This window comes from Crotalus tigris, unplaced genomic scaffold (assembly GCF_016545835.1).
Source record: "Crotalus tigris isolate CLP2741 ecotype Arizona unplaced genomic scaffold, ASM1654583v1 scf7180000017899.1852299, whole genome shotgun sequence".
Classification (NCBI taxonomy): Eukaryota; Metazoa; Chordata; class Lepidosauria; order Squamata; family Viperidae; genus Crotalus; species Crotalus tigris.
Genome location: NW_024096711.1, coordinates 604770 through 620804, shown reverse-complemented (window position 1 = coordinate 620804; position 16035 = coordinate 604770). Strand labels below are relative to the sequence as shown.

Here is a 16035-nt window from a genome sequence, read left to right as displayed (position 1 = left end):
TGAGTTTGTGGTGAGTTACACTGAGGGGAGCTGAGAACTAACACGCTGAAAATTGTGCTTTAAACGTTATGGAGCGGAGTCAAATGAATTGAGGGAATGGTTTCATTTGATCCAGTTCTGCAAGGAGAACAGTCGGAGGCTGGGAGCGACTCCCTCCTTTGCGGCTTTGCCTGTTCAAGCGCTAAAAAGAGCAAGCCGAAAGCTACAGAGAGAGTCCGTGGAGGGAAAGGTTGGGGAGGGGGGGGGGAGAGACGGGAAATCCTCTCCCGCCGGACGAGGGCTACGTAAAGAGCTCCGAGGGAAGAACGGACGGGGAGGCTGTGGTCACAGTGCGCGTCCTCTTGTTTTTCTTCTGGCGATTCCTGGAAAGGTTGTGGAAGACTCCGAGGGGTTGAAAACGAGTTTCCTTCAAGCGCGGGACTTGCGTACCTTTGGGAGGAAGTAAGGTCGAGGGATGCTTTTGATTTCAGTAATTCGTTTTAGCCTGGGAATAGCGGGGTGTTGTAAACTTGGAAAAATTTCCTCTCGTCTCTGAATAGCAAAAGGTTCCTAGCCCCAAACTTTGTTTCGACAGTTAAAGAGGCAAGAAAGAAGGGTGTTTTTTTTTCTAGAACTCTTCGATTAAGCTATTAAGCTTTTTACCGTAATAGGCGGCGGAACCCCACCCTCCACTTGTTTTCCTTAGTTACTTTCGTTTTCCTTGTGTGTCCCCCTGAGCGGTTGTCGTGAGTAGATTCTGATTACTTTTTTAAAAGAAAATATGGAATTCTTTGCCTGCCGCTTCTCTCCTGCACAGCCATCCACCCGCGGTCTTCTCAGCCACGCAGTCACCGAAGGTCTTCTAGACGGGCGCATTTCAGGGGAGAATTAGCAGACAGGAGAGAGTTTGCAATCAATCTTGCCACGATGGAAGTGCCCAGTACGCACACAGGCGCCCTGTAAACTTACAAAGCCTCAATATTTGAAGTTCGCCCTTCAAAGGTGGGTGGGTGGGTGGAGCTCCCCTTAACTTGGACTTCCAAGAGGGAAGGAAGTCAGGAAGGAAGCTGAGGAAGGAAGTAGCTTCCTCCTGAGGTCATTGGGTCAGGGTTTTAAACATCCGGAGGCCTATTAGATGTCGATGGAAGTTGAGGCTTTACTCCAGTGTTTCTCAACCTTGATAATTTTAAGGCATGTGGACTTCAACTCCCAGATTTCCACAGCCAGCATTGCTGGCTGTGGAATTCTGGGAGTTGAAGTCCACATGCCTTAAAATTGTCAAGGTTGAGAAACACTGCTTTACTCCTTTCTGAGGATGTCCGGAGTTTTGTTAGGAGACCCAGGCTGATACTCCATTTGTGTTCTGAAAAAAAACACCTCACTATATGGATGAAGCAAAGCTGGGATACAGATCCCTGCTCTTGTGTCCTTTGCAGCAGTGGTCCCCAACCTCCCACCATGGCCTTTTCGGTTCCCTCTCTCCCTCCCCCCCCCACCTCCCAGCCAGGCCTCCAAGCCGAGCTGCTTTACAGTCGCTGCTTTACAGTAACTTGTTTTGTCCAAATCAGTATGAACATGCTTGAAGGTGACAATCAGCACGATCATGCATGCTGGATGCTTTAGATCTGAGGTGATGCTAAGATTAAAAAGACACTTTTTGCATTGAAAAATGGAATATAAAAATGGAATATAAGAATGTTCTCCATGTTGTCTATAGAGATTCTCAATCCTCCAGGTCATGGTTGTCCCAAAGGAATTTTTCAAAAGGCAACTGGACTTTCTTGGTTTTTTCCTTCAAAAAGTTTTTTGCTTCTCATCCAACAAGCTTCTTCGGTTCTGGCTGAATGGTGGGGAAAAGAAGGATTTTTACCCCTGAGAAAGTTGCATCTGTTTAGTACCTGGCTCCTTGAAGCCTTCTGGCAATCTTCTGCAGTTTTACTGCAGGCAAATGTTATCTCATAAAGTGAGGTTAATGAGAAGAACCAAGCCTTGCCTCCTTGATGTTAAGACATTAAATTTCCTCACTTGTTCATTTGCAGATCTTATCTTAGCTATGGCAACATTTCCAGCAAGCATGACCTGTGGAACCATAATTGTCATCCCCTCTAATGGAGCGGCCCCTGGATTGCCCTGTGTTGCTCTTCAGGCATCTGGAGCAACTCCATATCCTCAGTATGGAGTTCAGCAACTTGGAATTTCCACCAGTGCTCCTCAACAAGTCCCCCAGAAGGGTCCTATGGAGAGATTCCTCAGTGCTGAGACCAAAGTGCTTGGGGTACGCATGCTTTGCTATGTGCCTGTTTGAAGGCCATTAAGGTTTAGAGCTGTGTAGAGACCTGTGAGCCCCATGTTGAAGTTCTGGAACTTGGCTTGGCTGTTGTCTGGCTCTGGAATATACTTCAGAAATCTCTGCTCTTCCTGGTAGTTTCTTTTGTGTTTCTACCAAATGTTCTGACTCAGACATCCATTCCTTTTCTTTGCTCTTTAAGTGAAAAAGTGGAGCTCAGCCATAGTTTCAGCCAGATCTTTTTTTCCCTTCGCTCTGAGAAGTGATGCTAAGATTAAAAAAACACTTTTTGCATTGAAAAATGGAATATAAAAATGGAATATAAGAATGTTCTCCATGTTGTCTATGGAGATTCTCAATCCTCCAGGCTTTTCTCCAGAAGAACTTGGTCATAGATTGGCTCTGGCCCAAGTCAGTTGAAGTTGCTTTGTCTTATTAAAGTGGAAAGAAATAGAATAACATAGAATAAAAATGAATAAGTATAAGAATAATGATAATGAAAGAAATCACTAAAAGCAAAATGATGTGTCTGCATAATTCCTGGGAGAAAGCTGTTAGCAATAGCTGTAATGACCTAATGCATATTGAGAAACATTGTATAAAAGTGAAACCTTCTGTTCATTGTATGTCTGTGAGAAACTAACTGAAAATTATACAATGTAAGATTCCATCTATGCCCCTTTGTTCCTTAGAAAGGGAGAGCTATAAAGATTGTAGTTTGGACCCTCCTCCTTGTTCAGAAATTTGTTGATTGTTAATCACTTCTGAACCTTTGCGCAAAAATAAAACCTCTCTGTTTCACCCTGGGAATTCGTAAAAGCCCTTTATTTTTTAAAGTTCTTTTACTTTTTCCACAAGATTATGATTTACCATGCTTAACTTCCTCTTGCAGAGGAGTCTGTAATGAGCAAAGTGACATTCCTCTCTCAAAGGCCCATCTTGATATTCATACAGACCTTCTTCCTGACAAGAGCAGCATCACTGTAGGTGAAACTAGATCATAATCTGGAGTAAATGTCCAGAACATAGTGACAATGGTGTCTCAAACTGTCCCTTCCCCCCCCCATTTGAATTTTTCACCATAGGAACCCAGGCCTTGGGTCAACACCTGCCCTGGAAGCTTAGAAGCCCCAACCCCTTTCAAAGATCTTTCAAAGAGGAATAGAAAGTGATGCTTTTCCAGGGATGCTAACATATTAGAATGTTTCTCTTTCTCAGATTCAGAGAACTAATTTTTGCTATTTTGTGTGTTTTCCTTCCGTAGGCCGTCCAGATCATGATTGGATTGATCCACATTGGCTTTGGGGCTGTCGCAATTTGTCTCTATCCTTACGATCTTACCGTGTCTGGAACTGGAGGTTACCCCTTTTGGGGAGGGATATTTGTAAGTATGTGCATGTTCCTATTCAGTCATGCCCCATGCTGTTAATGGCTAACGGATACCAATAAAAGTCCTGTTTGCATTTCAGCCTTTTCTGATATTTTTTCTGTTGATATTTCCAGTGCACTAAAATAAACCTTTTTCTATTTTATTCCATAGTTCATTTCTTCTGGATCACTTTGTGTAGCAGCTGCAAACCGTCCAAATCAGGATTTGGTGAGAAAGTTGTATAGCATTTGAATTTCTTTTATGTTGTTTCTTCATAATCTCTTAGCACTCTTTATATTGTCTATTGTCTTCAGATACTGCTCAGACTTAAATAAACATTTGGGAAAGAAAAGCAAACTAACCCCCCCCCCCCCACACTTCCTTCGTTGATCAACTTTTGCTTCCAAGCTTTGCTTCCATTGAAAGTTCTATGTCACAAATAGAGAATGTTCAACCATCTAGAATTGGAGCCTCCTCTGGTCCCCATATGACTTTAGTGGATGTTGTCTGGTTTCACCACTGACTGATTATGTGTCATTAAACACACACATACATTGAATTCTCTGTCACTGTATTTACTATAGTTGGGGCTAATTGTTTTTATGCTTTGCATTTAATAAGACTTATGCTGACACCATAATTGTAATTTCTCTTGGTGTATTGCTGTTTCAGGTGAAATCTAGTGTAGGATTGAACATCACAAGTGCTATAATGGCAGTAGTTGGTATCATCCTGTATCTGTGTGAGATGACCATCAGTACTATTTCTTTGATGGCTGGCCAGGGATATCTCAATGGAGGTATAGTGGTAAGTAAACCAATCTGATCTTCAATTTTGGCTTCATGTCTGGAATCCCAAAGGAGATTATGTATGCTGCCGGGATATCCCAGACCTTTTGACTTTTGTTTGAAATCTTCCCAAAGACGTGAGTGCTATTTCATTTGAATATTTCTTTTTATATATATAATATTTTATTGGTTTTCCAATTTTACATTTGAGTATTTAAAATGTGGTGACAGGGTTAACCAACAATCCAATAACAAAATCTTTAGTACAAATCTTGGGTTGCATCATCAAATATTTCTTCTCCTTTTCCCCTAACATTTACTATTCCATATTCAAGCTAGTACATTTCTAACTGTTATCAACTCAATGAAAACATCATTATTACATTTATCAATACATTTTAGCATATACATATCTTAATTAATCTTCATAAAACACTCCATATCCTATTATACATTTTTACCTAATTTTTAGTTTCTCATCAATATTCCAATTAACCTTTAATATCCATAATTTTCAAACTTTGGGTAACCAAAGTTTCCCTTATCTCATTTCATAGCAAACTATAATATCCAAAATACACATTTTACTTATTTAAATGTAACCTTATTCTATTCCCTAAAAATTTTCTATTTCCCACCATAATAAATCATCTACTTAATAATAAAATATACCCTTAGATAGATCAAAGCCATTATATATATTGTTTGGGTTAATCAATAAATCAAACATATTCCTGATAATTAATTTTCATTTCCCTTTTAAGTCTGATTTTTCAACATTAAACAAATCAAATCCTTATTTTCCACTAATTTCCAACTATTTTGAGTCTAATAACCAAAATTCCCCTTATCTCAATATCTCCTTTTAGCCCTCTAATTGACAATATAAAATCCCCTCTAATTAAAACCCCAATTTTTCAACCTTATTCTTGCTTTCTTCCTTTGCCAACCAGGCTTCTATGTCAGCGCTTTTACATCATCAAATACATCTCCCTCCATTTTTATATATGTTATTTGAATTAAAGGAGACTATTTGATTGCCAGTTTTCTAGAAGGACTGGCCCATTTGTATCATTAAATTGTCACCCTGTTATTCCAGTCCCCCATATTTGCTCTGATACATTTATCTTCAATTCAATTTGTTCTTCTTTCTCATATTCCTTCTGGTTTGTATAGAAAGTCATTTCCATTTTCAATGTTGTCAGTTCCTTGTCTGAATTATCCATCAACTGTACTTGTTGGTCAATTGAATCCTCTGTCTTAATACTTAGTTGTTCCACTTATTCTGTTATCTTCTACACTGTTGATTCTTCAGTTGCAATCAAAATTTGACTTTGTGCATCTAAGCTGGTATCTTGGTCTTTTACTTTAGGTCTCATTTTCTCACAAGCTGAAAGGATAGTTTCATGTATTGCTTTTAGCATGGAGAGGATTTTTTTCTGGTCTTCATCCATCTCTTTCGTGTATTTGTGAACAATCTTTCAGTAAAAGTTGTTTGTTAGACAAAAGTCAGTAAGAGTTTGCCTTCACAGCTCAAGTAGGCCAATTTCACTGCCCAGCTGTTCTTTTACAATTGAATCTCTCTTCGATAGTGCCAAGGTCAGACAAGTCTTATCTAGGTCTGGGCTATGAGCCAAGTCTCTTTTTAGGAAATAATAAATTGCCATACCAAGCTTCACTACAAGAAGTCACTAGAAGCATTTAAGATTTTTAAGTCCCGAATTTTTCTAGGTTCTTTTCCAATTTTATTTCTTTTTTGTAGATAGTAACAAAAATTTGCAATAAAAGTAGGACACTTTTGGGTCCCCAAGTTTCAGAAGCATGTAAGTCCAGTTTGATTAGAATTGTTCTTTTTAATGCTTGATTCCCCTGGGTAGTCAGACGCCGCCATTCTTAGAGGGTGGGATAGAAATTCCCTTCCCTCTCTCCTCACAGGGGAAGATACTTCAAAGAGCTTTCACTGGAAGAAGGTTCTTAGAGTAAAGAGAAGATAAGATTTCACCCACTTTCATCTGCGTTGCTTTCAAAGTGCTTGGTAGTAAATTTGACTTCGGCTGTCAGCAGCTTACTGACGAGCCATATTACTATGGCTGATCTTTTCCCCATCAGATTGAAGACCTGCCCCGGATCAAGCGGAAGGGCTGGTGCCCTTCCGTGATCAAGCGGGGGTCCTCTCCTTGCTCGTTGCCCCTACAGCAGCGGTTCTCAACCTGTGGGTCACGACCCTTTTGGGGGTCGAACGACCCTTTCACAGCGGTCGCCTAAGATCATCGGAAAACACATATTTCCGATGGTCTTAGGAACCGAGACACCGCTCCGCATCCATCTTCGCATGGCCTCCGCCGCCATTTGCAGAGAGAGAGACAGAGAGGCACTTTCACTTCCCTTCTCTCTCTCTCTCAGCGGACTTACCTCCTGCAGGGCTCCTGATTGGCCCTGCGCCCGGGTGCCCCACTCCCTGGGAGAAGTGCGGCCAGGGCCTTCAGCTATAGAATTGTGGATTTTCATGATAAAACCTGCCTTTCATTCTGCAGGAATCACTTCTTGCCTTCAAAACAGAGAAGGGCCAACCAAGCAGGAGCGATGGACGTGATTTCAAACTAATGAGTTGTTTACATGCCTGCTGAACTCGAACTGCCCCCCCACACACACATACAAACACTCCGGAGCGCCTCTGCCTCACATCCACAACAGAACCAACACACCTGCTGATGCTCACAGTTGTCAACAACACCTCCAGCGGCCTCCGGGCCTTCCGAAGCTCCAGCCTTCCTGCCCCGGGCTTTGGGGGCAGAGTTCGCAGGGAAACGGAAAGCGCAGCACAGGCCAGCCCTGCCACTGAGCTCTGGCAGCGGTCCTCCAGAGCGACGGGCCGTGGCCTCCCTCCACATCGCTGCCGAGCACAGCCCCTTCTCGCCTGACTCTCCCTGCAGTGCTCCCTCCCCCGGCGGCATCTCAACGGACAGGCTGGCCCGCTGCCGGCTTCAGGAAAAGAGGCTAGGTGAGGTTCTGTGAGGCGGAAAACTGCGGCCGGCCCGGGAACAGGGCGGGGAGCTGAGGCCGGAGCACGGCAAGTTTGACGCAGGGGTGGCGGTAGGAGGGAGTGCTGAGGGGTGCCGGGCGGCTCTTCTGATGGTCCCAGAGGCGCCTCTCAAGCAGCCCAGGAGGACCCTCGGCCAGGATGGGCAGGAAGGTCGCCCCCTTCAGCCAGGGCATCTAGGAAGCTTTGGCTCCTTCCTGTCATGGGCACTTTGATCTCTCGCCCACGATCTCGCCCTTGCTGGAGGCCCGGGACTTGCAGACCCCACGACTTGCCGCCGCTCCTGGCAACTGGACTGAGCCCACACGGCGGCGAGGCCTGGTGCCCGACCAAAGCTTCCAGCCACGCAGAGAAATGTGCCGGGCCACGCAACTGGCAGAGGCGGCCGCTCCCACTCTCACCGCTGCCGCCTGGCCCAAATCTGCTCGGGGCAAAAGAGGTGGCCGCTGCCCAGCGCACAGAACTCCTGTGTGTCCCAAGACCCCCCCCCATTCTCAAGAGAAAGAAGCCTCTGCCTCCCGTCCTGTTCCCCCTCCCCGCCCGTTCGGCTGAGGACGCAGCAGAGGCCGGGCCGAGGGCAGCAGGGACCCCCAATGATGCTGCTGTAAGAGAGAGAGAGAAAGAGAGAGAGGAAAGAGAGAGAAACAGAGGAAAAGAAAGAGGTAAAAGAGAGAGGAAAGAGAAAGAAAGGGAGGAAAGACAGGAAAGAGAGAGGAAAGAGAAACGGGAGAGGAAAGAGAAAAAGGAAAGGGAAAGAGGGAGAGAGAGAAGAGAGAGGAAAGAGAAGAGAGAGGAAAGAGAGAAAAGAGAAAGAAGAAAGAGAACGAGCAAAGAGAGAAAAAGGGAGGAAAGAGAGAGAAAGAGAAAGAGAGGAAAGAAAGAGAGAGGAAAGAGAGCCAGTTTTTGGACACTCAATCTCTAAATGTTTCGCCATCACTGTGTTAGACTGACTTAATCTAAATCACATTGTTGCCCTTAACCATAATCTGTTAATGCCAATTACCCCAATTTTCCCATGAAGTTACCTTTACCTTATCCTCAGACCATGAATACGATTCCAAGCCTTAAGTCATCATTAGCTGTACTGGTATAAAACTAGTCTTTTCCTCTCCTCTTATTCTGACCCCATCCAACAACAGCCTCAAGGTGTATAAAATCTATTTCCCTTCACCCAAGCCTGGATATGTTAGGACAGTGGGGAGGCCTGTTGCTTTTCCTCTTTGGACTAGCCAGCCTCTGTCTTAACTGCTTTTGGTTCTGTCCCTTGTGACTCTTGGTGTAATTCAGGAGAACATGTACCCAAAGTGATCAACTGTGTTTGAGTCATCATAACCTGAATACCTTGTTCTGGGGAACATGTCCCTTTAAATAAGGAAGCAGAGGGACTGAAGATAAAACAGAGCATCTTTCATTGACATGCAAAGTTCGAGTGATCACTGGTCACCTGGCCAGAATGCCAAAGAGCCTAGAATTAAGAAAAGTTTATGGCTTAAATACCATGGAGTGGGTGCAGTTTGTTTATGATGCATCTGGCCTGTGGGCCAGCAGTTTGACACCCCTGCCTTAGAGCTATCACATAATAATGATAAAATAATGTGCATCGTACTATGGCCTTTACAGCTGGGAGGCAACCTTTGACATTATTATGGGATGTCCTTACCATGGTCTGACTTGGGGCCTTCAACTTCCACATTCTTACAAAGGCTCCAATCTGGCTTTCTTCTGCTACCACCTTCTAGCATGGACAATATCCTTTAGCCCAGAGGTCCCCAATCTTTTCGGCACCAGGGACTGGTTCCGTGGAGAAAGGTTTTTCTATGGATTGGAGGGTGTGTGGTTTTGTATGCTGCCTGCATCCCACAGATGGGGCTTTTGCTTGCTTTTGTGGGCCGGTTGCAGGCATACCAGTGGTTGGGGACCCCTGCTTTAACCGGTTTGGTTAGGAGAGCTGAGAATTTCTGCATGGGCAAAACTAATGATTTAGAGACTGAGCATTGGATTCTTCTTCTCTGCTTCATTCTACATGAGCAGCTTTTTGTGGTGCATAAAGGAGAAATAAGGCTCAGGTGAAATACGTGCTACTGTGCAATGATTTAACTTGATGTGTGGATCTGAAATATGATTGATCCCCCTTTGATTCTCAGTGTTATCTTGAATTTCCCTTCAGAATGCTGCAAAGCATAAGAAGTGCTAAAGTTCCTTGGTGTGGTTTTCTCCTATCTCACAAGCTGTACAGGCAGTCTTTAATTGAACAAACAACTGTTTATTTAGCAATCATTCAAAGAGTCAGTGGCTCTCAAAGCTATGACCACTCCTCACATGTACGACCATCCCCACAGTTACATGATTAAAACTTGGCTTGGCTACTAGGAATGTATTTAGGACACTTGCAGCATCCCCTCTACGACTTTCCCAGCTTCTGATCAGCAAAGACAATGGCGGTGGGGAAGCTGGAGTCACTTAACAACCGTAGGATTCCCTTAACTGCAGCGATTTGCTTAACAACAGTGGCAAGAAATGTAAAATTATGCATGACTCACTTAACAACTGCCTTGCTTAACAATGGAAATTCTGATCCCAATTGTGGTTATAAGTCGAGGATTACCTATACACTGTCTCTGTTTTTCCTAGTACAATTGTTCCTCCCAGTCCCTTTTAATGGTGCAGCACATAAAATAAAATACGTACCGCTACATTAGCTTCTCAGCAGATTAAAACTATCTTTCCACATGTCTCCATACTCTATAGAATGTCGGTTATGGCCTCTCCATTGTGCTGCTCTTGTTCAGCCTGTTGGAATTTTGCATTGCTGTTTCCCTTGCACACTTCGGGTGCCAGGCAACTTGCTGTTCTGATGCCCAGGTAAATATGTGATACTTCAAGAACAGCTTTAGCAGTTCTTATTGTTAAAGAAGTTAAAGAAGAAGATTGTCCACTTTTCTTTGTTATATTTACACTCCACCTAACCTGACCTTTTGCTTGTTTCTTTGCTATTACCCTGAAGAATAAGTGAGATTGGCTACTCAGGTTACTCAATAACATTTATAACTAAGAGAAGCTTGAATTTTAATCCAACACCCTGTGGTTATTTGCTTCTGCATATGAATAATTAGATGACACAATTTTTTCCTAGCTTCACTTTTGCTAGAGAGGGAATGCCATGAATGCAACACAGTTTGTGTTGTCTCTTTTTAATTTATGATGCAGACGTTCATGTCCTCATTTAAGAAGGCTCAGTTCTAAATGCATATATTTACTTTAGTAGTGTGACTACATTAATTTAAAGCATCTGTCACTTGATCATGTTTTCTCACAATGCTACCATTGTTTGGAAAAAAAAATAGGTCTTTTTCATTTTTTAAAAAATAACATTTTTAATTCTCAGACCAACAGCTGAATACATGATTACCGTATGCTACCTAAGATCTCCAAATGTAGATGTGGTAATAAAGGTATTCTAACAGAGCTACAAAAGCCTTTGAAAAAAACCAGTTGAAAACAATTGAATTACCAACCAAGTGCCTCCATTGTGCATTGGCAAGTTCTGTGGTGGGTCAGAAAGCCACGTCTGTCCCTTTGTTTGGCAGAAGCGACAATTGGCTTCCTTTTGTACCAATAACAAACATACTCTCAACCTTTCAGAAATGCTTCTGATTAGTTTGAGAGGAAGAAAATGGGAGAGAACAAAGACTGAAAGGGGTGAATATGGTTGGACCTGAATAAACAGAAGAACTCTAAAAAGAGCTAAATTAACATGCAACAATACCTGTTTTGGGGACCTTGGTGCTCTCTAGCTTGGTTGTTTTCTAGCAGACATTTCATTAGTCAAATTAGGTAACATCATCCATGCAGGTTTATTATTTGGGTAGCAAAATATCTGCAATAAAACAACCAAGCTCTGAGAGCATAAAGGTCCTCTCATTTCAACCCTGAGCTACAAATAGTCTCCTTTATTGGCATCTGTATTGGTTCACAGCAACTGCCAGTTGAAACCATTTCAGACACCAAAAAATAATCTTCCCTGGAGGGAAATGCATCTTCTTCGGGTCTTTAAATTCTTAAAATAATAATCTGATACCTTTTTTGAACAAATGACAAGAATATTATTTATTTATTTATTTATATGCTCCTCAAGCTGGACCCCAGGAGGTTTACAACAACACAGTAACCATATGAATACAGAAACATAAAATACAAGCAATACATAACTGCAATAAAAACTGATGCACAAGGGGCTTCTGGTTTTGCATCGTAGCGATGCGGTCAAGGGATTGCAGAGCTCTGCACCCCAAGGCTGTTTTTGCCCTACCTGGGGACCCTAAATGGATCTAAAGTCGCCCTGGAGAAGTGATGAAGAAGGAGCCCTCCTGGTCGATCATGGAAAGATGGCAGTCGATCCATTTGATCCAGGGAAAGCCCTCCAACCCGACAGGCGAAAGGCTAGCTGCACTCTGGTGACCAGCCCAAGCTATAGGCATCTAAACTCCAAAAGCACCAAGAACACTGTGAACAGTGTGTTGGAGCTGGGTGAGAATATTGATCTTCTATACTTTGAAACTGATTTCCTGGAAAAAGATCCCCAAGAAGAAAAAAAAACCCTCTGAAAGTGAGAAGGAAGAGGACTACAACCCCCACACTTTCATAGACGGAAGGAGCGATTTAATTTTTATGAGGGACAGAAACACATTGAAATGGACTAATGTAAATGTATAATTTAGATAAAACTGAAAACTATGGAAATTATTAAGATTTATCATTTAAAAGAATATTGATGAAATTATAAGAAAATAATCTTTTTGTTTTAAAAATTGGAAAATAAACAGCTACTGACATAGCTGGAACAGAGTATAGAACTACAGCTATCCTGCCTCAGAAATTGGCAAGATGCCCAGAAACAGAGCACAATTTATCCCTTTGATCCTCAGTGATCCTTAGCTAAACAGAGAACAGTTGGGAATAGAGGAAAGAAAATACACTGAGCTATCTATTGCAGTATGAGAAATACAATTGTTATGGAAACTGCTGACTTTCTTGGATAATAAACACTTACTGAGCTGTGATATTTAAGTTTAAGAATTGTCTGCAGAGAAAGAAAAACTTTTGATTTTTTGGCTATTCCTCTAAAAGGGAAATTACCGATTGTTTTTAAGTGGTTGAACATTTTGGACTGTTTATAAAGATAAGAGACATATAAAACTATAGTGCTTGGAATTTAAGACTGGCTGGTTTGATAAAAATGGAGGTTGTGTATACAACTAAAAGTGGTAAGAAACCACATACAATATTCTTTTCCAAAATCCCCAGTCTGGAACATCAGAGATCTGCAGGAGTAATACTTCAAGACAAGAAAAATATCTTGCAGGAGGAAATGTATGTTATGTTGCAACTAATTCAAATGACAATTGATTCAAATCATAATGAGATTAAAAATAATTTTGATTATATAAATGAGCACATTGACCTAAGCTCACAATAAAAAAATTCTCAGAAAATGGAGACAAAGAATGAACAAATAAATCAGATAATAGAACAAAAACTAAAGGAAAGTGATCCAAAGATGGAGGCTACAAATGAAGAAAATTATAGCTTAACACAGACAAAGAAAAATTTGCAAGATTTTGGTATAACATTGGAAATGGAAAAGACATTTCATCTTTCAGAATTTCAAACAAACTTTTGAAGATAAGAAAGAAGATTTGATAAAATGGACAATAGAGCTGTCAGGAGAATCACCAGAATTTGGGAGACAAAAAATGAAAAGAGAAATATAGGTGAAACTCCCCCTCAAATTTTGGATATAAAAGGGTTTTATAGTAAGAGAGATGTGATTTATAAGTAGTATAGTATTTTTTTCCTATGATATGGGAAATGTAAAAATATTGGGATGATTTGAATGTATGAAATATTTTGGATATTTAAATATAATCAGTTTTGAGAAAATTATAACTGACAAGAAATGTTTTGAATACTGAGAGGAAACTAAGCTTTAATAAGAGTTATGAAAACAGCACCTATAGCAATTTACATAAGATGATTTTTTGCAAATGCAAATGTAAAATAAGCTGATTAGAAAAGACCTTACATACTGATGTTACTGTTAAATACTAGAAAAATGTTTATATTTAACTTCGTATGTATTGATAGTATTAAGAACTATATTTGCTCAATGTTGGTAAAAGGAGAATGCTATTGGAAGAAGAGAACACCAAGGAAAGGTATTGCTAGTTAGCATGTTGATTATGAAAGCATAGAAATTAACTATTATTGACTGTTGTTAAATATATGAACCCAGACAACATATTGTTTACTAAGCACTAAAGATTGTTATTCTAAAAAAATAATAATAATAAACTATATTTAAAAAAGAAAAAAACTAATGCACAAAATAAAATCAGTCCCCAAAGGTCCTCAGAAGAAGCCAGTTCACTTCTCTTACCACTTTCCAGAGGACCATCCCGGTTGACACATCCTTATTTCAGAAGGCCATCTATTCTATACAGCGAACCCTCACTGTGGTGAGGGAATTGTCTTCCTGTCACACCTCTTGGTAGGTGGGAGATCCTGAGCACACATTTTCTGAATGTGTGGATAAGGCTGGCAGATTCAATCAGAAAAAGTCACTTAAATGCTCTGGCCCAAAATCACTTGCGTGTTAATTTATAGTTTTAAAGAATTCTCTATCAGGACTTTATCCTATCAAGGATTTCAGCCTGTTGGTGAGACTCCCAGTTAACTCACACAACTGGAGAATCTATTTCTCCTACCCAGAGTAATAGGTGCCTCACAGTTAACTACACACAAGTGGAGAATCTATTTCTCCTACCCAGAGTAATAGGTGCCTCCCTGAGTATGTTTTGTATTGACTGTTGTTTTCTGTTGCAGCCAACCATGCATTTTGTGCCTTACCAAGTCATCGAAGATGGAGCAGTCACACCTGAACCAAATCCTTCTCCTCCTCCACCGACTTATGATAACGTGTTTACCAAATCTCTGTAAAACAAGAAAGAAATGTGAGAAGTGTTGCAGAAGAGGTTTCAGGAGAAGCAATGTGTTACCTTGTTTTGTCCTCCAGCTTCCTTGTTTGTTTTTCAGTTACAACCTTTAAACATCAAATTAAATGGTGGCAAATTTAAAAGTTCTTCTAGTTTACTTAATAGCTAGAACACTTCTCAAGAAGCAAGAATTTGTGCTGCAAATCATCAGCGTATTTATGAGGAAGTCGATTTCCTACACTGGATGATGGAAGCTGTTTATTACACTTATGTTCATATTCTAGATGGGTTTTTTTAATGACAAATATGGAATTAAGTAGGAGATCTGATGTTACAGAAAAGAAAAACAGCTACTAAAATTAAAACACTATTAATAAAACATATCATTGATACAATACCTGTAGTTGTCTACTTATGACTGCAATTTGGACCAGACCATCCATAGCTCAATGAGGCAGTTAAGTGAATTGTGCCCGATATATGAACCAAATCCTCCTCCTTCTCCACCAACCTATGATAAAGTGGTTACTGAATCTCAGTAAAACAAAAAGGAAACGTGAGAATTGTTGGCAACAGAGGCTTCAGGAGAAGCAATGTATTTCATATTCCTTTATTTTGTCCTCCAGCTTGCTTGTTTATTTTTCAGTTACAGCCTTTAAACAATAAATGAAATGATGGCAAATTTTAAAAGTCCTTCGATTGTACTTAATTGTTATAACGCTTCCCAAGAAGCAAGAATTTGTTTATCAGCGTATTTATGAGGAAGTAGATTTCCTACACTGGATGATGCAAGCTGTTTATTACTCTTCTGTTTTTATTTATTTGTTTTTTTATGACAAATATGGAATTAAGTAGGAGATCTGATGCTACAGAAAAGACAGACACAGGCTTCCAGTTAGGATTGCAGAAAAAAGACTTGCTATTAGCCTGCCTTCCACTGAGGACCTGTACAATACACAAGACAGAGTACTGTGAAAATATCTACAGACCCTTCACATCCTGGACATAAAATGTTTCAACTTCTCCTTCACTGATATGATTGCTGCTGACTTCCCTCCAGGGGCATCTGGGGTTGTGATGCTGGACAGACATGATCCCAGGAGAAGAGCAGCCCCACCAAGACTACAGAAAATCATAAACCAGAACTGCTATGGACCGCCTCCCTGTCATCACAGTTTTAGTTTACCAGCAGGCCAGTTGCTCTGTGGGTTGGCTCCCTTCCTATGTGACTGACAGGCAGGTCGCTCTAGGAAGATAATTCTTTACTGCTTTCTCTACCACTCTTGATGCTGTGCTAATGATAGATCAAGAGCTCTGTAAAATGACCTTCCTGTCAACCCTGGATTGGTGGGGGGGTGAAGGCCCAATTGGCAGGTTAGCCTATGAGGCTGTTTTTGTGACCAGGTTGCTGCTTAATGGTCTTTCTCTTCTGGTCAGAAAAAGTAGAAGAGCAGGACCTCTGTAGACACAGCACTCCATGAAGGGATCTGCATGCTGGGCCACTGATTTTTGCAATGGACTCACAGGCTGGTTATTTCAAGAACACTAATGTTGAATGATAGTTTAATCAGCCACTCCAG

General features: G+C 41.2%; 1 protein-coding gene across 5 annotated transcripts; it reads left to right on the top strand.

The window, feature by feature from the left end:
- The first annotated feature begins 227 nt into the window (after window positions 1–227).
- LOC120308310 (membrane-spanning 4-domains subfamily A member 8-like) lies at window positions 228–15145 on the top strand. 5 transcript variants are annotated; one of them, XR_005556823.1, is made up of 8 exons: window positions 228–441; window positions 2019–2254; window positions 3531–3650; window positions 3807–3863; window positions 4308–4442; window positions 6958–7424; window positions 10212–10325; window positions 14346–14363. XR_005556823.1 is itself a non-coding variant. In XM_039344211.1 (7 exons), exons 2-7 carry the CDS (start codon window positions 2033–2035, stop codon window positions 14457–14459), a joined length of 762 nt encoding a protein of 253 aa, XP_039200145.1. In that variant the 5' UTR covers window positions 232–446; window positions 2019–2032; the 3' UTR covers window positions 14460–15145. The 5 variants fall into 5 exon arrangements, 4 of the variants coding, with proteins under 4 accessions (XP_039200145.1, XP_039200144.1, XP_039200146.1 ...); XM_039344211.1 differs by lacking the exon at window positions 6958–7424 and having other exon boundaries at window positions 232–446; window positions 14346–15145; XM_039344210.1 differs by lacking the exon at window positions 6958–7424 and having other exon boundaries at window positions 235–441; window positions 14346–15145.
- Window positions 15146–16035: the final 890 nt, after the last annotated feature.